Source organism: Bison bison, unplaced genomic scaffold (assembly GCF_000754665.1).
Source record: "Bison bison bison isolate TAMUID 2011002044 unplaced genomic scaffold, Bison_UMD1.0 scf7180017864155, whole genome shotgun sequence".
NCBI classification, from domain to species: domain Eukaryota; kingdom Metazoa; phylum Chordata; class Mammalia; order Artiodactyla; family Bovidae; genus Bison; species Bison bison.
The window spans coordinates 2,644,353-2,668,115 of record NW_011494727.1 but is presented as its reverse complement, the minus strand read 5'-3'; the positions used below and the strand labels follow the sequence as shown (position 1 = coordinate 2,668,115).

Here is a 23,763-nt window from a genome sequence, read left to right as displayed (position 1 = left end):
CCCTGCAGTGGAAGCAACAGAGCCCTAACCACTGGACCACTAGGGAAGTCCCCTGAGAAAATGGCATTTGAAATAGAGATCTCAAAAAAAAAAAAAAAAAACACCACCTACACTGGGACTTGAATCTTAAGTCTGCTCTTTTCTTCAGAGGGACCAAAGGCTCCCAGTCTCTAAGACTGCTGTGGCAGTTGTTAGTGGAAAAGGTCAGGCTTTGGACCTGGATCCCCTGGAAAAGACAGGGAGAAATGTTCCAGAATCTAGAAGATTCTGTCTCATATCAGGCCCTGAGAGAACTGTGAATTGACAGCTACCAAATGAATCAGATTCTTCCACATAGGCATGCATTAAGTCACTCAGACACTCTTTAAACCAATATTGTATACAGGGAACCGTCCTAGGAGCTTTCAAAGAATTAGACTGACCCCACTGGATGAATCTGGAACAATTTCCATGATACAAATGAAAAAAAAGCAAGCTTCAGAACACTTGTGTAGAGAATGCTATCATTTGTATTAAAATATATATATATATAAATACACATATTTTGAAAAGCTTGTAAATGCATAGAATTACTCAGAAAGATACATAAGATATAGAAACAGTGATTAATTCTGGAGAGGGGGCTGTGGAACCAAAGGCTGACCTCCAATGAGCAGCTTACTTTTCATTGTATTCTCTTTTGTATTGTTTGGATTTCTTACCATGTACGTGTGTTAATTTTCTTCAAAAAATGAAAAAGAAAAAAATTAAAAGCAAGTAAAAGGAAATGTACCCAGAGCTGAATATACAGTGATGACCAGGGTAGGCAGGGGTAGGGTTGGGTGTTCAGCCTCGCGGAAGGCAAAGTGGGTTGAACTTGCTTCACCACAGCTGTTTTCAAAAGCCAGACTGTTTACATAAGTTACGAGAAGAACTCTCTCTATACCAATCAGATTATAATAATTTGACATATCATTTCACTGATAAAGCAGTTGGAAAATAAATACCAGTCATTGGTCAGGCCTCAGAGTGTATTAAATTGTAGTTTCTACACAGGTGAGAATCTTATCTGTTTAACTTGGGCAGCATTCACTCCAGCAGCTAAGTGCTTGCTACAGCAAGCATTTTCTGATGATAACAAATGATAGCAACAGAACTCTTTAAAGACACCTTTGAAAAAAATATCAAAAGATATTGGACCCTGAGGGAACCACGATCCCTGTGAGGGTTAAGCCACCTTTTCTGGAATAGCTCCCCGACAAAATGGCAAGGTAAATCCCAATGAGAATGAGGTCATAGGGATACTGCATGTGCTATGGAATGCCCCAAGCAAATGTGCCTTCCTTGGGGTGAAGAGGCACAGACTGACTCCAAAGAGAACCTGGTGCTCAGTGGGCATCCCACCTGCAGGGGAGGTAGGAAAGCAGGTGTCTGGACGGCTGCAAACCGGTGATAAGCTGGCCGCCAGCCAGATTAGCCAAGTCACTAAGGCAACACAGCAGTTGACACAGTGGACTTTAGAACCAGATGGGCTTGACTTACAAGGTCGTCCAGCAAGTATTTAAGCTCTCTGAGCCTCGGTTTCCTTCTCTGTAAAATGGAGAGGATCACTGTGAGATAATGCTGAGGACAAAGGGAGAACCACTGGAGAGTGTTTTTAGCAAGATGCTGGGCCCACGAGCAGGGATTACAGTGCTGTTAATTACCGCTATTACTGAACAGTGGAGAACTGACCATCAGCATCTAAGTCTGAATAGCGGGCAAGGTGCACTCCCCCCTCCAAGCCTAATGTCAGGTCAAGAATCCCAGACATTGACAGTGTTTCATAAACTAGAAAACGCTTCCTGGCTTATCAACTCACAGCAGCCTGTGAACCGAGTCGGGTGGGAAATACCAGGCCTATCTTGAGGGAAGGGTCTGGTGAAGTTAAGGGGTTTGTCAAGAGCTGGTTGAGGGTAGAAGCCAGACTGTGACCCAGGTTTCTTGGTGAGTGGCTCCACATTCTTTCCACTCCACGCCACCCCCAGGAAGGAAACAGAGCTGAGGTCAGGACAAGTCAAACCTGTGATTTCACCGCCTCCTCTACCCAGGCTCCAGCTAGCACAGTCTCTTAGCGGGAAGCGACTCAGCCATCCATTTCCAACACTTCTATCAACCTCTTCTGTAATGTGTTCCTGTGAACAGCCCCGGGTGCAGGACGGGCACCCTGAGACTGGAATCAGGAGGGGCTGACACCTGAGTGGGGGCCGGCTCTGGCCCTGCACACAACTGGAATCAGGCCTGCTTGGACCTCACTGCCTGCTTGGGAAGCAGGGACGTGGTGGCCTTGGCAGGCCTGGGAAACACTGAAAAATACTGTTTCTCTGAAACTGAAAAAGCATTAACCTTTCCCAGCGCCTTTAACATTTCCACTAGAAATTTGGCATTTGCTAGAGGAAGAAATTTTTTTTTCCCAATTGTGAAAAGGTCAGGCATATTTATCTGACTTAATAATTTATAATTGATATTCGATGCCCTCCTTGAAAGATTGCCACTAAGAATGCCATTAGCACCCACCTCCCGGTGCTACACTAGAGCTTGCCAGGCCCAGCCCCAAATCTGACCCAGGCAGGGCTGCAGCAGCCACTCGGAGCAGAGGTCAGAGGGCACCTCCACATGGCCAGCTCCTTGTGCTGGCCAGGTCCTAGCCCTGCCATCAATGAAGACAGCCCGGCCTCCCATGTCCAGTCCCCTTTCTGCCACACCTGAGTTCCCTGCAACAGTGACAATACCACAGCCTCTTGAACAGTGTAGAAAAAATAAAAATTCCTCCCTTCTATCCCTTCCCTTCTCCCACCAGTAAAAGGTTCTCTTAGCAGAAGAGAACCATTTGTAGGAAAGATGGAGGTGCCCAGCAAAATGTCAGTAGGCCCTAAAAGCCAATGCCACTAGCTCAGTGTTGCAGGGGGAACTTGGAGGTGACTCCTGAACGGCATTACAACCCTCCCTTCACCCCTTCAGAAGCCCTGAGCTCCTGGTTTCCTAACCACAGCTGCAGAATCTAAAGAGGACCTTCCTTCTTGGACATCAGGAAACACCATTCTTTCTCAGAGATGGGCCAGCGAGGGAAGTCTGAGGAGGAGGAGGGTAGGGCCAGGCTCACCTGAACAGGAATACAAGAGCCTACCTGCATGGTAAGAAGGTTTTCTTTTATTTGAAATATAGTCTGAGCAACATGAGTGTAGCCGAGAGGAGGAGGGGCTGGCTGCCAGGGCAGCGGCCTCTCTAATGGCACAGGAGCAAGAGTACAAATATCCCCATGTCTGTGTGCCTCAAACCCCGCGCTCATCAGGAAAGGCAGAACAGCAGCAGAACAAGGACGCACAGCTCCTTCGAGGGGGCAGTGGGGCAGCGGGGGGTCCTGCCTCTCTGTGCCTGGCTTCCAAACAGAAGCTTTTCCCGCCCACACAGACAGGATGAGCCCGTGCGACAATGAATCCTCAGGACTGTTTGCGGGGAAGGAATCAGAGAAGACAGAGAGGAAGGGCATGGTTACCGAGAGCCCTCTGCAAGCCAGGCTGGGCGAGCTCTCTCCGAGGGGGGCCATGCCAGCACCCCCGTCTCAGGCTCTGGAACTGTGAAGCGAGCTGCTGCAGGGAGGCCCAGGCTGAAGGCAGAGAAAGGGGACCTCCCAGAACAGTGCGGCTGCTGAAGGGCCTTGAGCAGAGGTGACAGCAGCGGGGTTGGAAGGACACAGACGAGAGTTGGGGTACCGAGAAGCAGCACAAAGCCATAAATAACAGAAGCAGATTCGGAGCTGTGAGGGTCCTGGGTGACCCCGTATCTCCCAGGGTTGGGGGCCACCCAGCTCCCCACAGCTCAGGGCAGACACTGCTCCAGGACACAGCCGGACACACTCACGCTGGGTGGGGCCTGTTCTTTCCCACTGTCCACACAGCAGGCGGAGGACGCCACGGCACCACCCCGACCATGCACCGCAGGGCCTCTGGTCACACCTGCGGGGACGGTGTGTGGCTGTCCCGGTCCTGAGAGGTCTGTGGTCGACTAGGAGCATCTTGGGCCCCATCCTCATCCTGGGCCAGGCCCAGAGATCTCCCCGTCTCGGAGTCGCCCACCAGAGGCTCCTCGGCACTTTCTTCCAGTCCGTTCTCCCTGGTCTCCATGGGCACCTCCTCCCCAGAGCCCTCCTCTGGCTCTGCCGCCTCTGCCTCTTCCTCCTCCTGGTCTCTCACCTTGTGGACGATGAAGAGGTGGCGGCTGAGGGAGCCGGCAGAGGTGTAACACAGGCCACAGAGGAGACACTGGGCTGTGGAGCTGTCCTTCTGGTGCTGAGGTATGTGGCGCTGGAACTCCAGCCCCGAGTCCGTGGCAAAGCTACATTTCGCACACTGGAAAAGCGACTTGTGCCTTTTGGTGGAAGAGACTGGCGTGCCATTGCTGGTGTCAGGAGCGGCCCCCACTCCACTGACTGGTCTTTTCAGATGGTTCACCTGAAGGAGAAACGATGTGAGCCTGGGAGTCCAGGACACGAGTCCCCGGCGTGGGCAACACAGCCCGAGGACTTGCAGAATCATCACCCAGGCTGGGCTCAGCCAGCCCTAGGTTCTGGTCTAGGTTTGGTTTGCTTCTTTTGCTTGTTATAATGGACACTTCCATGTACCACAAGATTCCAAAGAAGTGGGAAGGGTACAGAAGAGATGAAGTCCCCCCTCCCTGGCTCCCCAGACAACACTGGGGTTCTGAGGTATCGCCAAAAGATGTTCCAGGCATGCACAGAAATACAACCACCACCTTTTACAAGATGACAGCATTGCATCACACTTTTTTTCACCCTGCTTTTTCTCACTTAACAACATATATTGACAGATTTCTTTACCCCCTGGGCCAAAGCTATCTGACAGATAAATCTCAGAAGTGGAACTGCTAAATCAAAGGGTGTACGCATTTGCAGAGAAGAGAAGGTGTGCATCTTAATCATAGACAGTTGTTGCCAAAACGTCAATTGACACCCTACCTGCTGTGTGTGAAAGGGCCTTTGCAGACCAGGGCCCTTCTCTGAATAGCCAGTAAAGAGCCCCCCAAAAGCCAGGCAGCTCTCTGGGTTTCCCAGACATGCCTGCCCCTATGAGGAGCCACCTCCACTATGGAGTAGGGGGAGCCCACTGGGAAGAGGGACACGAGGCTGCCCCAGAAGCTGACCAGAAATGGGTACAGGGCATGAAACAGGGGTGAGGTCAGAGGGCCCGGGGCAGTGGGAGTCTGGGTCTGGCTCTTCTGAAACGGGGGTGGGGTGGGGATGGGGGTGTGACTCAGTGAAGCACCGCATCCTCTCCCAGTGGGCAGGCCTACCCACCCCACCTCCTAGGACCACAGAGAGGCAGAGGCAGGAGGTACGTGGGAAGCAATCCAGTGTTCACAGGGCACAGGACACACCAAGGGAGGGGTCGCAGTGACAGGGAAACGGCAACAAAAGGCCACTGGCTTGCCTCATGGATCTCTGCTCCTTTCTTTGTGTGCAGTCCTCAGGCAGGTCACACGAGGCTAGAGAGTGACCAGCATGGAGGTTGCTGTCACTGCTGGCTGCTCCCCAGCCACAAGGATATGTGGGCTCCAGTAACCTGCCCAGCACCCCTCCAGCTCCAGCCTCACTGAGCAAGCTGCTCTGGTGGGCAGGGGCCCCACACTCACCTGAGGGGAATGTCCACCCGAAGGTCTGGCTTTGGATGTCTGGCTCAAATCAGGATTTCTGATACCGTGCATAAGGCTGATGTGGCTCTCCAGGAGGGAGGGCCGAGGAAAGCTGGGGCTGTCCTTTGTGCAATACCTGCAGAAGCACAGCCAGAGCGGCCGTGTAAGATGGTTGGCCCCAGGGTCCAAGGGGCCAGGCAGGCAGGCTAAGGTGAAGCTGCCTCTGGCTCCAGGGGAGACAGTCTGGGGGTAGGCAGGATGGTCCTCGGGCTGGCAGGGTGGCACTGGGAAATCCAGCCAGTACAAGCCAGCCACGGCGGAAGATGACAGGAAGTCAGAGTATCTGTACTGGCCCTAAGCTGTGACCTGACTCTCCTCTCTCTGGTGTCAGTGTCCAGAGACCCAAGTGCAGGCCCAGCAGTCAGCCTGACAGAGCAGCCTGTTCTGTCCGAAAGCTCGGAGAGATGGTACTGAATTCTCATGGCTGACAGGGCACCTGCTCACATCGCACCCACTCCTCTCAACCTCAGGGCCCTCCACCACCGCGGGGCAGGGTGGCCTGGGCTTAGGGAGTTGGGAAGGGGGGCCCTCCAGAGCCACCAGGCTCTGGAACGCCCTCTTTCTGACCTAGCCACAGCACTTCCCAGCAGAAACTTGCTTGTCTCTTGCCTCCCCTGATCTCATAGCTGAGAAAAGCCCCAGGGGTACCACGGCGGTCTGGATGAATTTCGGCCTCTTGGCTCCCACCTCCAGGGACTCACCCACAAGTGTAGACTTTCTTCACTGTGTCATGGTTGTTGCGGATGTGTTTGCGCAGGCTGTTGGGGGTGTGAAAGGACTGTTCACACTGCCGACACGGGTACCGCTTCAACGTCTATGGGGACGACAGGATGCAAGGCTTCAGAACCCTAAGACAGTTCTGGGTGCATCTCTCTTCTCAGAGGAGGCAGACAGAAAGGAGGATGCCCAGAGAACTCAGGATCTGCGCCGCCCACCATGCCCATGGCACCAGGAACCAAAGGGGGTCATGCCGTGGCAGGGGCTCTGACCTTGCAGGACAGACGGGCCTGGACGTGCCACACTTACCCGACCGTGACTCTTTTTCATGTGGGACACGTAGCTCTCCCGATCTGGAACCCACTCCTGGCACTCCTGGCAGGTCCAGCCGGTGTTCCTCAGCCGGGGCCTGGCCTCAGCCCTGCGGTGGGCCTCAGGTCTGCCCCAGCGGCTGGAGGGCAGGGCACTGCCCCGAGCAGTCACACTGAGGGCTGGCGGCTCAGCAGGCACTCGAGGGCCAGGGCGGCTTGAAGACGAGTCTGCTGAGGACTGGAGGCTAGACAGCTCGTCCACGTTGCGGGGCACACCATGGGTGCTCTGGGGACAGAGGGAGCAATTACTGACTGGTTGGGGACGAGGGATGCAGGGCCAGGCACCCAGCCTGAGGATGTGCCGGTCTCCCCAGGTCCTTCCCCAAGGCGCCCCACCTTGACATGCTGCATCAGCTCCGGCTTCTGCAGGAACAGGAGCGGGCACTCGGGGCACTTGAAGACGCCCACCTGTGCCGTGCTGGCGTTCTGGTAAAAGTGCTGCTGGATGTGCCTCTTCTTGTTGAAGACCATTTCGCAGGAGCACTTATAAATGAGCCTGCCATGACAAGCCCCAGGGTGTGAGGTGACCAAGGCCCAGCCGACAGAACCACAGGCCCCTCCACCCCACATGTGATCTCTCCAAAGCAGACTCAGGTTGGGGAAAGCAATACTCTGAGCCAACGTGGACACTCCCCAGTCTCAGACATCTCCAAAGCACTCCCGGCTTCTAGCCACTCTCCGCCACTAGCCCAGGCTTCCCAGTCCATCCAACACCTCCCGCAGGGCCCCAGGCCAATCTGCTCCACTCCCACAGGCCTGCAGGCCCTGCAGCCACACTCACTGGGAGGGTCTGTGGGGCTGGGTGGGATGCTGGGTGGCGCTGTGGTCCGCGGTGCTACTGGCAGTCTTGAAGGCCATGGGGCAGAACGCACATTTGTGGAAAACCTGGCAGTGCCGCTCCTGGATGTGGCTTTTCAGCAAGGCCAAGGTCAAATGGACAACCCCACAGTGGATGCACCTGGATGACAGAGGTGGGGCCGGGGGAACAGGTACGTCAGACCAAGAAGTGGTGTTAGAAGAGGAGGGATGGAGGACAGGAAGAGAGCCATCTCAGGGACCACCCCTCCCTTATGCATTTGGCCTTGAAAGTGTGCTTGCTACCGCCAGGCACAATGCAGTTACCCAGGGCCTCCCAAGCCCAAGACCCTCCTGGTCAAGAAGGGGAAAGAAAGCCCTCCCCTCACGGGCCAGAGAATCTTCTTCTGCAAGCCAAAAACTTGATTGAGCCTAACCAAGAGGAGCTGGTGGGAGTGGAGAAAGGGGAGTATGGTTCAAAAATGACATTAATAGCACCCATTTAAGTGTGATCCAACTGCAGGAGTCCAGGGCAGTTTTAGAAGGAGACTGCAGAAAGCCTGTGCCTCCCCACACATGGGCGCGGAATAGGCAGGGATGGTCACTTAATAAAACGTACACCGAGGAGGTGCTACACTCGCCGTGACAACCACATTAAACAAACAGCCCTCAAAGCCCAGGAAGTGCCCTAGAGCAACACTGTGGAACTTGCTGTGATGACAGAAGTGTTTCATACAGCACTGTCCATGTGACTATTTAAATTTCAATCAATAAAATAAAATGGCCAGTTGCCCTGGCTATACTTCAAGCTCTCAATAGGCACATGCACCTGATACCGTTCTGGACTCGGCAGCTCATCAGTGTTCTAAGTTCTCCTTGGTGGGACTATGGATAACATTTTTATTTCTCTTTTCCCCTACTGATTTGTACTTTCTGAGTTTTGTTTAGTGACTATATCATTTTTATAATGTAGGAATTGTCTTAAATCATTTCTCTGAAATTGAGATCATGTAGAACTCTTCTTTCAACTTCAAAATCTCTCTCTATAAATACTATGTCTCCTTTCTTCAACATCAGAAAATGACGTTGCTCTAAGCTAACCTGCATCTATTCGGGTTCCTAGACTCTCTCATGTGTTCAGTCTTTCTTCTCGCCTGAAAACACAGACAGGTCTCCCTACATGAGAGAACACCCTCCCTGCTCCCAGCTCTGGAGGTAACTATTATTCTACATTTGTTGCAATACTGCTTGCTCCTGTAACCTTGGCATCCCAGTAATCTAGAAGAGAGGGTGTCACTTTACTGAAAGAAAGGACATTTCTTCACTTAAGAATTCTTTGACTCCAAATATTAGCATTCATTTCAATATATTAGCCCATTTTTGCAATCCGCATGACTCATCACAGAATCCTGACCAATCCTTTTTGTTTTCCATTCTTTTGTGTCTGTTTAGGGCAGGGCAGGGGGAGAGGGGGAGACAAAATCACCTTTCACAAACTTAATCAGCAATGAGGAAAAGTGCACAGAACCCAAAGCCTGTTCGCAACTAAGGCCAACAAGCATTCATTACTCAATATGTATGTGTTAGAGCTTCCATACAAACTACTTACACTTAAATTATATTTTCTTTTCTCTCCTGCCAAACAAAATAGTGACCAGCTCCTAGCACACAGAAGCATATCTATACCACAAGTAATTACGAGGGGAGAAAAAAATCCACACATTGCCAAATTCATTCAAAGTAGCCAAATACACCTGATATGTGTAAAGAATCTAAGTGGTTTTATTTGTGCAGTTTGACCAAACTCCTACAGGAGCAATATAAGTACAAGTGAAAATCCATTCTATTACCCAGCAGACATTCTTGAAAGAAACCTCATGGAAAGTAAGAACATAAAGGGGTAAAAAAACACAGCCAAGTGGTCTCAGTGAAGGACTGAATCAAACAGGGCTTGGAAACTAATGAAAAGCTGTGTAGAATACCTGTGGCGGATTCATTTTGATAATTGGCAAAACTAATACAATTATGTAAAGTTTAAAAATTAAAAAAAAAAAAAAAAGCTGTGTAGAAAAGAAATCTAACCCCAAGACACAACTCTTTACCAACTTTTTTTTTTTTTACCAACTGTTTTTTTAAGAGAAAACAGACAATTATAGAACCATATGCTGTCACATACATAAAGCTTTAGAAAAGATACGGCTTCCCTAGTGGCTCAGCTGGTAAAGAATCTGCCTGCAATGCAAGAGACCTGGGTTTAATCCCTGGGTTGGAAAGATCGCCTGGAGAAGGGAAAGCGTACGTACTCCAGTATTCTGGCCTGGAGAATTCCATGGACTGTACAGTCCATTGGGTTGCAAAGAGTTGGACATGACTGAGCGACTTTCACTTAGAAAAGATAAAGAGCAATAAAATATTTAGCTTTGTTAATAATCACAAATAAGTAAATAACATATTATTAAATAGTCTAAACTTGCTTCCTTATGACATCATTGGTCACTCTCCAAATTATCAACAAAGAGCAGAATAATTTACAAAATCCTAAAAATATTACAGTGTTGGGACTTCCCTAGTGGCCCAGTGGGTAAGAATCTGTCTGCCAGTGTAGGTGACATGAGTTCCACTTCTGGGTCCGAGAAGATTCCACCCGCCACAGAGCAACTAAGCCCGTGCACCACAACTACTGAAGCCCATGCACCTAGAGCCTGTGCTCTACAACAAGAGAAGCCATCGAAGGTAGAGAAAGCCTATGCAAAGCAACAAAGATCCAGCACAGCCAAAAAATACAATTTTAAAATAAATAAAAATATTATTAATATAAAACTCTGTAGTAGAGCTCATTGAAATGGAACATAGGTACTCTTAGCTTTACTAAAAATTATTAATATCCAGAGAATGGGAGAAAATACTTGCAAATCATGTATCTGACAAGAGATTTGTAACCTGAATATATAAAGAACCCTTACAGTTCAACAAAAAGACAACACAATTTTTAAATAGGCAAAGGATCTGCATAGAGATTTCTCCAAATAAAATATACAAATGGTCAATAAATTTATGAAGATACGCTTGACATCATTATCTTCCAGGGAAATACAAATCAAAACCATAATGAGATACCACTTTACACCCACAATAACTATAATCAAGAGTCAGACAGTAACAAATATTGGCAGTGATGTAAAGAGGTCAAAACTTTCATCCACCCCTGCTGGGAATATAAATGTGGTATAGCTACTTTGAAAGACAATGTGGCAGTTCCTCAATTTGACTCAGCTATTTTACTCCCAGGTATATATCCAAAAGGACTGAAAACACTGTTACATAATAACTTGTACATGAATGTTCATTAGCAGCATTATTCATAAAACCCAAAAAAGGAGTGAATAATTATTATTTGTTATAATATGGATGGATCTTGAAACTATTATGCTAAGACTATATATTACATGATTCCATCGAAATGAAACATCCAAAGGACGCACATCTATGAGACAGAAAGTTGTTGTTTGCTTGGAATGGAAGGACTACAAATACAGAGTTTCTTTCTTATGGGTGATGAAAATACTCTAAAATTGATCATTGTAACTGATTGTAAAACTTTGTGAATATAATAAAAACCACTGAATAGGACACTTTAAATAGGTGAATAGGATGGTACATGAATTACATCTGAATAAAAGCTGTCGCAAAAAATACACTAATAGCTGAAGATCTTAAGTACAACGAATACTATGTCAGTGTGCATATCTTCTGCGTTCAACCACAGGTCACTGAAAACATTAATGTTAGTATCTTCAGTAATCCTAGCTGCATCATTTCGTCTGACCTTTCTTATAAAAAGGCTTGATAAACTACTTTTAAGACATTACATTGCTTTTTACTCTTACAGAAGAAGGTAAAGTATTTAATTAAAGTACAAAAAATACTATTAATCCATCTGCGTTACTGAAAACTTCTTGGATTCAAGATTCAAATACAGGGACTTTCTTGGTGGTACAGTGGTTAAGAATCTGCCTTCCAATGTAGGGGGACACGGGTTTGATCCCTGAGTGGGGAAGATCCCACATGCTATGGGGCAACTAAACCCACAATGTAGCCAAATAAATCAATATATTTTTTTAAAATTCAAGTACAAAAATTAAAGTATTGATTGCTATTGGATTCAATTTGATCTTGAAATAAGCAGCATACATTTAAGTCAAAATTAGAAAGGTATTTTCAAGTGTTATGAATACTGCAAAACAGCCGAGAATGCTGCCAAGCAATGCTCTTTCTAACGTGGTGGCAAGGGCTCTGTATAACCCCATCTCTGGGTTGTTTTCTTCCCATCTATGTTAGCATCTCCATTCTCCCTAACACATAAAAGAAATCAGTCTATATTTGAAAGTGGTTATCCCAAGAGACGGAGAAAGCAATGGCACCCCACTCCAGTACTCTTGCCTGGAAAATCCCATGGACGGAGGAGCCTGGAAGGCTGCAGTCCATGGGGTCGATAAGAGTCAGACAGGACTAAGCAACTTCACTTTCACTTTTCACTTTCATCCATTGGAGAAGGAAATGGCAACCCACTCCAGTGTTCTTGCCTGGAGAATCCCAGGGACGGGGGAGCCTGGTGGGCTGCCGTCTATGGGGTCGCACAGAGTCGGACACGACTGAAGCGACTGAGCAGCAGAAGCAGCAGCATCCCAGGAGAGAAACCTGGAAGTGATCACTAACCACTCCCCATCCCTCACCCTGGTATATAAGCCATCCTCAAGCCTTAATGCTTCTACTTTATCTCTCTCAGGTTTTCCTTCTATCCTCACAGCCATGCCTTAGCTGGATCCCTCAGTGTCTCATCGGAATTGTCACACGACCAGTCTCTAGTCTCTCACCTCTAATACACATATCAGCTTTCCAGAATGATATTTCTAAAACACAGATCTGGCTGGATCACTCCCCTGCTGCAAATCTTTCCATCGCTCCTCACTATCCCCAGGAAAACAGTCCAGATGCCTGCCAAAGAACACAAGGTCTTGCGTGGCCCGGCCCCTACCAACCCGCTTGTCTCACTGCTCACCCTTCCTCCAGTTCATCATGACCTACACCATGTTTATCCTTCCTAAGAGTTTTCTGTGTGTGCTGGCACCCTTGCCTTTGCTCTTGCCAGATAGGCTCGCCTCCTTTCTTCTACCTAAAAATCTCCTCCTATCTTCTCTATGAAGCTTTCCTGACCATTCCTCAAATATAGGACTTAACCACTCTGAATCATAAGTACCTGCATGCATGTTTGTAAGCCATCATATTAAAGCCACCTTGAGCGCAGATGGATTTTAACCATCTTTGTGTCTTGAGTGTTTGGCACAAGGCTAAAGACAATAGTAAGAACTCAGAAAAAGTTTATTAAATGAACTGTGCTCAGTTGCTCAGTCATGTCCAACTCTTTGCAACCCCATGGACTATAGGCCACCAGTCTCCTCTGGCGGTTTCCCAGGCAAGGGAAAATGGGTTTCCCCAGGCAAGGATACTGGAGTGGGTTGCCATTCCCTTCTTCAGGGGATACTCCTGACCCAGGGATTGAACCCATGTCTCTTGCGTCATCTGCATTGGCAGGCGTATTCTTTACCACTGGGCCATCTAGGAAGCCCATTAAATGAACTAAATCAAAATTTAACACCAAAGAGAAGAAAACTTTAATAAATTTGGGCAAAATTAAATTTCTGAAGCAAAAATGATCAAAAAACATAAAATGTAGAAACTCCCAAGCAAGTAAACCAGTAAAGAGACCTGATTGGGTCAATGTAAAATTACAGATCAATGAGTTTTAGGAGGAGTATTCACTCTCATTTTGATCTTTTTTCTGAAAATGACTTCTTGCTTATATTCATTTAACACCATAGAAATAGATCAGTTTAAAATAGCTTTCTCTTGGTTTTACCATGAAGCTGATCATTTTTTCCATTCTCAGGTCTTACTTCTCACAAACTGACAAAAACTAATCAACACAAAGATACAAGTCCTTTGACTCTGACAGCTTGCCATTTGTTCAGAATTGAGAATATTTGAAAATACCAAAATTTGCAAATTTCTTATTGAAATAGTACCTTAAAATTAATATGCCAACCATAATAACTTTCTGAGCAAATTTATATACCTTTAAAAATCAAACTGACAAAGTGAATGTTGCTGCTGCTGCTAAGTCACTTCAGTTGTGTCCGACTCTGTGTGACCCCATAGACGGCAGCCCACTACGCTCCCCTGTCCCTGGGATTCTCTAGGCAAGAACACTGGAGTGAGTTGCCATTTCCTTCTCCAAAAGTGAATGTTAGGTATAGCCTAATATCCCCAATACCTTCCTCTTTAAAGCTTTTCTCTTTTTTTCATATTTTGGCCACACTGCGCCACTCACAGCATGTGGGATCTTAGTTCCCCAACCAGGGATCAAACCTGTGTCCCCTGAAGTAGAAGCTCAGAGTCTTAACCACTGAATGGCCAGGGAGGTCCCAAAGCTTTTTTTTCTCCCCCCAATGTTTAACTTTTTAACTCCTTGTTCTTTTCCTTGCTCTTCTGGTTCCCTACAAAGTAAAAATGTCTGTCCACATACCAATCAACATTTTTGTCTTATTAAGCTGGAGCCCAGGGCTCATAAGACCAAAACTCAAAATTCCTCTTATAGTTTGGCTATGCCAAAATATGTGGCTTATGGGATCTCAGTTCCCCAGCCGGGGATTGAACTCGGGCCACAGCAACAGAAGTACCCAATCCTAACCACTAGACCACTAGGAAATTCCCAAAACTCCAGTCTGAAATGAGTTATGGTCCAGAAAAAGCAGCAGCCACTGGGCAAGCCCAGGACAACACCCACCTGTAGCCCACCTTGCGGGCATAGTGCAGGCAGTTCTCCTTTACGTGGGTCTGGAAGTAGGCAGAGCGGCAGAGGGCCCCGCACTCCGGACAACAGTAGGGGGACTTGTGGGCGTGGATCCGCTGGTGGGCGCAGAAGCTGCACTGGTTGGGCAGCAGCATCTGGCACACCTGGCAGGTCTAGGAAAGAACATGGAGAGAGTAGTTCAGGCAGGAGCCACAGGCCAGGAGCTCTCAACCAGGCTGCCTGGCTTTCCTAGGACGCTGATAAGAAGGGCCACCACCCCCAACCGTTCTCTCTCCCAACTCTCCTAGGACACTGGTGACACCCCAGCCTCACACAGTGATGACACTGATGCCCTTGCTAGCTTTGCCTCTCACCTTATTAATCAAACGCAGACCTGACCCTATTTCCCCCAAAATCAGTCCTACACGTCTGGCTGTGATCCTGCTCTCTCCTGGCTCAGCAGAGGACCAGCTTTTCCTTTCCGGAGGCCCAAGGCACTTCTTGCATTCTAAAATCTTGCTACACTGCCAGGCCTACCAGGGCCTCTGTCCTGGCTCAGCAGGTTCCAACTCAACACCTTCAGTAAGTTGGCTCAGAGACTCCCAGAGCAGATCTGAGCCCCCCTGGTTAACACTCAGAGGCCTCCATGCAGACCAAGTTTCCATATGCTCAGCCTGTCTGCCCACTCTGGGGTCGGGGGAGCAGTGCCTGGAGCCACAACTGCCCATATCCATCCACAGAGAAGCACAGAACAGGTAGTGGCTTCCTTGTTCTCAGACCCAGGAGAGAACCAGAGGCTGACAAGTCCTCCAGGCCGACTCACAGAAGCTCTCAAACAGGGAGAGTCCAGAAGCCCAGAGGGGAGAGCGAGAGACTGAGCAGGGGCCTATGTGGGGAGAGGCCCCTCATAGTAACACGGGAGCCACTGACCTGGGCTCAGGAGTGCTCAGACTTATAAGCTGTTAGGGAGGCCAGGAAAACATCTGTTTTAAGCAGTGATATCCAGGATGTAGGGCCCTTACAGCACAAACAATCCAGCTTTTTCAACAAAAGAAATGCCAAGGCAAAAAAACAAAAAAGATTGAGGGAAGAGGAATTTACAGATTAAAAAAGACTTAAAAGAAATTTTCAACAACTGCAATGGATAGCCCTTATTTGGATCCTGATCTGAGCAAGCCAAGTGTAAAAAGAAATGAGACAACTGGATATTTTAACCCTAACTTAATGATGACAATACTGAGACATTTGACACTTGATATTAAGATTTGATAATAAGGAATTATTATTAATTTTGAGGTGTGATGATATTATATCTATGGGTTGTTTTTTTAAGGAAAAAACTTTATATTTTTGATATGTATACTGCAATAGATACTATAATGCTAGGATTTGTTTAAAAATAATCCACTGAGGGACAGAGGATAAGAACACAGATGAAACGAGACAGGCCACTGAGTTGGTAAAAAAAAAAAAAGTATTCTCTGTGACTTTTACAGCACAGTATTTTGACTTACACATCCTTAATATGATATATTCTAAGGATATGAAGAACTGCAAATACACCCTCAACTTTATGTGGTTTCCTAAGGTTAGAATATTGGTCTTGACATTTTGAAATCTGTGCGGATATGTATGTACATGTGTGTGTACAGTAGGAAAATTTTAGGAACCAAGGTTTTCAGTATAAAATCAGTTACATAAAAAGTATAATCTTGGCCTCCCCTGGTAGCTTAGTAGTAAAGAATCTGTCTGCCAATGCAGGAGAGACAGGTTTGATCCCTGATCTGGGAAGATCCCACATGCCACAGAGCAACCAAACCTATGCACAGTAACTTCTGAGCCTGTGCTCTAGAGCCTGGAAACCACAACTACTGGAGCCCTCGGCCTGTGCTCCACGACAAGAGAAGCCACTGCAGTGAGAAGCCCCACTCCCTGCAACTAGACAAAAGCCCGTGCAGCAACAAAGACCCAGCACAACCAAAAATAATAAGACTTAAAAAAAAATTTTTTTTTTAAAGTATAATCTTACATTTCAGTAGCAGTATAAACTCAAGATCTCTCTTTCCTTATTTTAAAACTTTGTATTTCTTAGCTCTGGCCACTGAAAAGGCCTAGAAACATATTCAGCAAAATAAGCATATCTGGTGCCCAGAATGTAGCCTCTAAATATCATTTCTCACTTAAAAAAAAAACAACCATCATGGCCTCTTAAAAAATTAATGATTCTAGGTTTAGCACAAGAAATGCGCCCAAATCTTGCTGGGGCTCAAAGCAGGGAAGCGTCTGCAGGTTTAATGAGTTCAAGTGAAGGAACACAGGAACACAGGAGCCAGCCTGCCGGGACCCCCACTGACCAAAATGGGGTAATTGAGCATTGAGAACAGTGAGTCACAAATCAAAGCCATACAACAGACTGACAAAAAACAAAAGGACACACACGCACAATACGGACGAAAACCATCAAACCACAAAAGGAAAACAAAAGAAAGGAACAAACAAGAAACAAAATCAACTGGAAAACAAAGGTTTAAAGTGGTAATACACACACTTTATGGTGTACAGTAGTAATACATATCAATCAATAATTGCCTTAAATGTCAATGGACTAAATGCTCCAATCAAAATATGTGAGAGTGGATTAAAAACAAAACAAGAGCCTACAACATGCTGTCTACAAGAGACCCACTTCAGAGTGAAGGGCACACCAAGATTGAAAGTAGGGGAATGGAAAAAAGGGCGTTTCATGCAAACAGAAATGACATGAAAGTGGAGGAAGCAATACTCAGACAAAAATCCCTTCCAAAATCACATCAAAAACAAAACAAAACTTAGGAGTAAGCCTGACCAAGATGGTGAAGGAGACTTACATGCTCAGAACTATAAATATTGATAAAGAAAAGTGAAGATTCAAAGAAACAGAAAGACATGCCATGCTCTTGGATTGGAAGAATTAATATTGTTAAAATGGTCATACTACCCAAAGCAATCTGCAGATTTGATGCAATCCTTATCAGGACATTTTTCATACAACTGAAGCAAATAATCCTAACATTTATATGGCACCATAAAAGAATTGCCAAAGCAACCCTGAAGAATAGGAACAAAGCAGGCGGTTTAACCCTCCAGACTTTAGACAATACTTCTAAGCTAGAGCAATCAGAACAGTGTAGCACTGGTGGAGAAACAGACACATGGATCAAGGAAACAGAACAGAGAGCCTGGAAATAAATCCACACATCGACAGTCAATTAATCTTTGACAAATGAGGCAAGACCATACAATGGGGAAAAGCCAGTCTCTTCAGCAAGTCGGCCAGGTGCGTGTAAATCAATGAAGTTAGGACACATCCTCACACTACACACAAAAATGAACTCAAAAGGGCTTAAGGTCTTAAATATGAGACAATAACTCCTAGAAGAGAACACAGGCAAAACATTCTCTGATATAAAGTACAGCGATGTTTTAAGTCAGTCTCCTATGGCAACAGAAATAAAGCAAAACTAAACAAATGGGACCTAATCAAACTCACAAGCTTTTGCACAGCAATAGAAACCATAAACAAAACAAAGACAACTTATGGACTTGGAGAAAATATTTGCAAACAAACAGTGCAACTAACAAGGGCTTAATTTTTAAGATATATAAACAGCTCATACAACTCAATAACAACAACAACAACAAAAGACCCAATCGAAAAACAGGCAGAAGATCTAAATAGACATTTCTCCAAAGAAGACATACAGGTGGCCAACAAGCACAAGATGCTCAACTAACACTAATAATTAGAAAAATGCAAATCGTAACTACAAGGTACCATCACACACCAGCCAGAATGGCCATCATTAAAAAGTCTACAAATAACAAATGTTGGAGAGGATGTGGGAAAAAAGGCACTCTCCTATACTGTTGGTGGGAATGTAAACTGGTACAGCCACTATGAAAAACAGTATGGAGCTTCCTCAAAATGTTAAAAATACAGTAACCATTTGATCCAGCAATTACCACTCCTGGGCATGTATCAGCAAAAAACTTATAATTAAAAAAGATACATGAAAAAAAAAAAAGATACATGCACCCCAATGTTCATAGCAGCACTATTTACAATAGCAAAGACATGGAAGCAACCTAAGTGTCCCCAGACAGATGAATAGGGTAAAGAAGATGTGGTGTGTATGTGTGTACACACACACACACACACACACACACACACACACACACACAGAAATACTACTTAGCCATAGAAAATGAAACAATGCCATTTGCAGCAATATGGATGGGCCTAGAGATTATCATACTAAATGAAGCAAGTCAGAAAGAGACAAACACCGTATGGTATCACTTATATGTGGAATCTAAAATATGATACAACTGAACTTTATTTACGAAACAGACTCACAGACACAGAGAATAGGTTTGTGGTTGCCAAAGGGGAGAAGGGGTGAGGGAGGGATGTATTGGGAGCTTGAGATTAGCAGATACAAACTATTATATACAGAAAAAGGATAAACAGCAAGGTCCTACTGTATACCACAGGGAGTTATATTCAATGTCCTGTAATAAACCATAATGGAAAAGAAAAAACAAGAATGATTGAACATATAAATATATAAATAAATATAAAAATAAATATATAGAAACCAATGAGCTTATTATAATACTAACACTAAATAATAGAGGAGGTCACCTCATACCGATTAGGGTGGCTATGATTAAAAAAAAAAAAAAAGATGCACTATTGGTGGGAATGTAAAATAGTACAGTCCCTGTAGGAAAAAACAGTATGGGGGTTCCCTGAAAAATTTTAAATAGAATTACCATATGATCCAGCAATTCTACTTCTGGATATATACCCAAAGGAATTGATATGGTACAGAACAGGGAATATAGATGATATTTTACAGTAACTATAAATGGACTCTAACTTTTTTGTACAGCAACTATAATTCCATAAAATGAAATACCTGATCACACACAAAGAACTGAAAAGCTATTTGGATACCATGCTTGGTCTTCCCAGGTGCACTAGCGGTGAAGAACCCGCCTGCCAATGCAGGAGACGTGAAAGATGCAGGTTCATTCCCTGGGTCGGGAAGCTCCCCTGGAGGAGGGAATGGCAGCCCACTCTAGTATTCTTGCCTGCAGAATCCCATGGGCAGAGGAGCCTGGCCGGCTACAGTCCCTAGCGTCGTAGAGTTGGACACGACTGAATCCACTTAGCACACATGCACATAGCGTGTTCACAGCAGCATTATTCATAATACAACTAGAGGCAACAGTGTCCACCAATGAGTGAGTGGAGAAACAAAAGGTGGGGCATACAACAACAGGATATTATTCAGTCTCAAAAAATAAAGGAAATTTGTCAAACCCTGGAACATGGATGAATCTTAAAGATATACTAAATGAAATGAGTCCTTCAGAAAAAGACAAACACTGTATGATTCCATTTTCTAGAAATTTGATTATTCTAGTCAAATTCATAGAAACAGAAGGTAGCATGTGGTTACCACGGGGAAGGAGTGGGGAGAATAGGGACTTGTATTTAATGGGTTTAGAGTTTCAGTTTTGCAAGATGAAGAGTTTTGGAAATTGATGGCACAACAATGTGAACCTTAACTCCACTAAACTGTACATTTAAAACTTTATGTTATGTGTATTTTATCACAACTTTTAAAACTATTAGAGGAAGGACTCTTAAAACACCATTTAGGATTGCCGGGGCATCCATTCACTACTGTGAAAACTATTAACTGAGGGAAACAAACTTATCCAATTTTTCAACATAAACTACATTTCAGGGTAACCTAAAAGCCCTCAAAGAAAGCGGGGAAGATATTTTACACAGAATTCCAGCTGATAAATGAGAATAATAAAATTTACCACACCCTCGCACAACTCCTAATAAAATCACTGACTCAAGCAGCAATTATTAATGGTAAAAAGACAGGGAATTTTCTAAGAAAAGGATCAGAACATCACTAGCCTAAACTCAATGATGAAGTTTAGCATCATTAAAACTGAGACAATCAAGAACTCTGGGCCTCCCTGAAGTAAGGAATTATGAAGAACACAGTACTCCCACTCCTCAACACTGAACCTAAATCTAATCAAGTCGTCACTGCTAACGTCTAGTCTATAGATAAAATATTGGGTACAGAACAACAAATTTTATTGTCTGGGGAAGCAATCAGCCGAACTCAAAATTATCCTGAAAAAGCCTCAGGAAGCAATCAGTCAAACCCAGAACAGTCCTGGAAAATTCTTAGGACACATGACCCAGTTTCTTCAATACAGTGATGATGTGAAAAATCACTGGGTGATTTTTGGGTGGAGCAGGAAGAGGTACTGCTCTAGATTGAGAAATATTTAAAAGCTGGAACAAACAAACACAACATGTGGTCCACATTTGGCTCGTGATTCACAATAAGCTCAGCTATAAAAAGACAATTTTGACCCAAAGGGAAAACTTGAATACAGACTTGTATTAAGACAATATTAAGGAATTGTTACCAATTTGGTTAGCTGTTATAATAACGTTATAGTTAAACAAAAGCTTAAAAATAAGAACCTGTATGACACCTGCCCAACAAAGAGGCCTGGAATGTAAGGGAGGACCCCTCCAGCCACTGAAGAGGGAGGGGTTCAGACTCCGGGGAAGAAGTCAAAGGCCCCGAGCACGTTTCCCTGCAGTCCCTCCCCTAGAGTGGAGCCCAGCCTGGGGCTCGGGGACCCCTCTTACGCAGCTCCCACTGGAAGGGAATGACACAGAGAAGATGCAGGACGAGAAGGGTGCCAGCCTGGGATCCTACCTGGACGTCAGCCGGCTCAGATTTTAAAGGGCAGGTGAATAACAGTGTGGGGGGAAAGCAACCATGGGCCCAGGCATCAGACCTCCACTGGCAAAGGTTCTGACCACAGGACTCAGAAGACCCACTCCTGTCCAAGACAACCATGCTGATGCAGCCCCAGAGGAAATGGACCGGGGGGCCCACACCCCACCTGACTCACCAGGAAGAAATGCAAACTGAAACTGAGAAGGTGAAGATGAGCGGCAACAGACTTGTGCACCATGCGGGCTCCTCCTGGGGGCTGCCCACTGAACTCCACCTCCGGCCTCTAGCCCTGGACCCCCAAGGCTGGACCCCCTCATTCCTAACCACTCCCTGTTCCTCCGGCCACTCTACACTTTCCATACCTGTCTCTCCCCTTCCTCCAAACTCACCCTTGCAGAGCCAACTCAAATGTCATGTCCACAGCACAGGCACCTTCTCTACGCCTGGAACCACGATGAGTCAGTCCCTCGAAGGAACTCTACACAACTGTTCACAAGCGTGTCTTAGCCCCAGTCTTAGCCTGCTCCACACTCCAGCAGTCTGGGTGGGGAGCCCTGCCCTTGCTGAGCCATCCTGAGCTCCTGAAGGAGCTGTGGTCTTCCTCCCACTGGCATCCCTGCTCTCAACACAGAGCCTCCGTGCACACAGGTGCCACTCGGAAGACAAATGCAGAGCTCATCAAGACACCAACAGGTGCATGGGCCACTGTGGCCCTGGCTTAAGGAGGCTTGGTGAGCGGGTGGGCATGGCTAAGCTATGAAGAGAGCCACCTGGAGAAGGGAGATGAGGCTGTCAGGAGGCCTGCTTCTGCAGACGACCTTGCTGACATGGACACCACTGACACACAGGGTGCCAAAGGGTGCTTTCAGCATGGAGTGCCTTAAGACACACACACACTCTCACTCATTAGGATCGCATCACGTGCACACACACATCAAGCATAAACACACACTCATCATGATCTCATCAAGCATAACCAGGAATCGGACCGAGAGATAAGAACAGAGACAAGAGGAGGCCCCAAAGCCTTTGCCTGGGGCCTACTCAAGTAGGCCTACTACTCCTTCCTTCTACAGTCTACTCTCCTTTCTTCCACATCCACCCTCCTACTGGCCCTGCTACGGCTTCCCCAAAGGGATTCTTCAGAAAGAAAGCAGCTATGTCCACTGTGGGCACAACAACCTGGTGAAGATACGGTTCTCAGACATACAGCCTGAGGCACGGGCAGTGACACACAAACCCCTGCCCCCGAGTTCTCGGGCACGTGCAAGGACTACACTGACAGCGGCCAGAGTCCGGGGCATCCAGCAGAGACCTAGCCCTGGCCAGGCAACAGGCCCTCAGCCACTGGAGGGGAGCGGAGTGTCCACAGATACACACCGCAGGCCATCAGGACCTCCCCTCAGCTGCGGGCAGGACGCTTTCTCAGGAAATCCCAAGCACTACACATCCAGGTGGGTGGCTAGCCAGCAAGGCAGGTTCCTCTCCCAGGGCTCTTCCAGCCCCCACTGCCCTAGATCAGTGAGCCCAGGTATGGGTCTGTGTGAACCCGGGGCCTGACAACTGCCCCAGAGATGGGAGGCGGCCCTGCTCACCAGCCCCTCGGTCTCCTCAGTCGTTCTCTGGAAGTGTGCGGCCATTGCCATGTAGTCTCGCATCTGCTTGTGACACTCCAGGCACTTGATACTGTGCCGGATGAGCCTCACGGGGTCCGGGTAGAGCGGCAAGGCGGGGAGTGGGGTGCTGGCATTGCTGGAAGCCTGGCCGGGCTGGGAGGGGGAGGGGGGCGCCGCGGCGGCTGGCGCCGTGGAGTTCGCAGGGGTGGACACGAACATCTGGTCCGCAGAGATGGGCTTCACAAGCAGCTGAGAGCACTGCATGACGAGCCCCTTGCTCTTGTGGTCGCGGGCGTGCCGGAGCAGGCTGCACTTGTTGAAGAAGAGCAAGGTCTGGGAGCACAGCGTGCACAGCACCTCGATGTGGACGCTCCGCCGGCCGTAGTGCTGGCTCAGGCTCTTCTCTAAGGCGAACGCGTCCCCGCACTCCAGGCAGCAGTAGCCACTGGCCGGCACGTGGATCCTGCTGTCCGCGGGCGGGCTGAGGTTGGGCGCGTAGAGGGGCACGGGGTTGGAGCTGTGGAGGACCTTGTTGAAGACCTCCAGGACCAGCGGGGCAGCCTTCTTCACCTGGTGGACCAGGGGCACTGACATCTGCGTGGGCTGAGGCTGACTCCGCCTCTGCACGGAGGACTTGGCCGTCACTGATGCGGCCACGCTGTGGGGGACCAGGTTCAGGTTGGCCAGGTGCACGGCCTTGGGCAGGAGGTTGGCAGGGGCGGGGGCGGAGGCTGGCGGCGCCGGGCTCTGCTGCGGCTTTCTGCCCGCCAGCGTGCCCGAGGCGGCCCCCTTTTGGCCCCGGGCCCCGGAGCTGAAGCAGGAAGGCGAAGGCTCACTGGCTTTCACTGTGCACT

General features: G+C 47.2%; 1 protein-coding gene across 6 annotated transcripts in view; it reads right to left on the bottom strand.

Annotated features, from left to right (window-relative positions):
* Positions 1-486: 486 nt before the first annotated feature.
* Positions 487-23,763, bottom strand: part of ZNF592 (zinc finger protein 592) — a 53,114-nt gene continuing 29,837 nt past the window's right edge. For all 6 annotated transcript variants that reach the window (XM_010841080.1, XM_010841081.1, XM_010841079.1 and 3 more), the window contains 8 exons: positions 22,889-23,761; positions 14,455-14,633; positions 7,597-7,773; positions 7,152-7,311; positions 6,754-7,041; positions 6,429-6,541; positions 5,668-5,803; positions 487-4,469 (listed from right to left, as the gene is read on the bottom strand). In XM_010841080.1, coding sequence (XP_010839382.1) covers positions 3,969-4,469; positions 5,668-5,803; positions 6,429-6,541; positions 6,754-7,041; positions 7,152-7,311; positions 7,597-7,773; positions 14,455-14,633; positions 22,889-23,761 — 2,427 coding nt within the window. In that variant the 3' untranslated portion in view covers positions 487-3,968. The remainder of the gene's footprint in view (positions 4,470-5,667; positions 5,804-6,428; positions 6,542-6,753; positions 7,042-7,151; positions 7,312-7,596; positions 7,774-14,454; positions 14,634-22,888; positions 23,762-23,763) is intronic.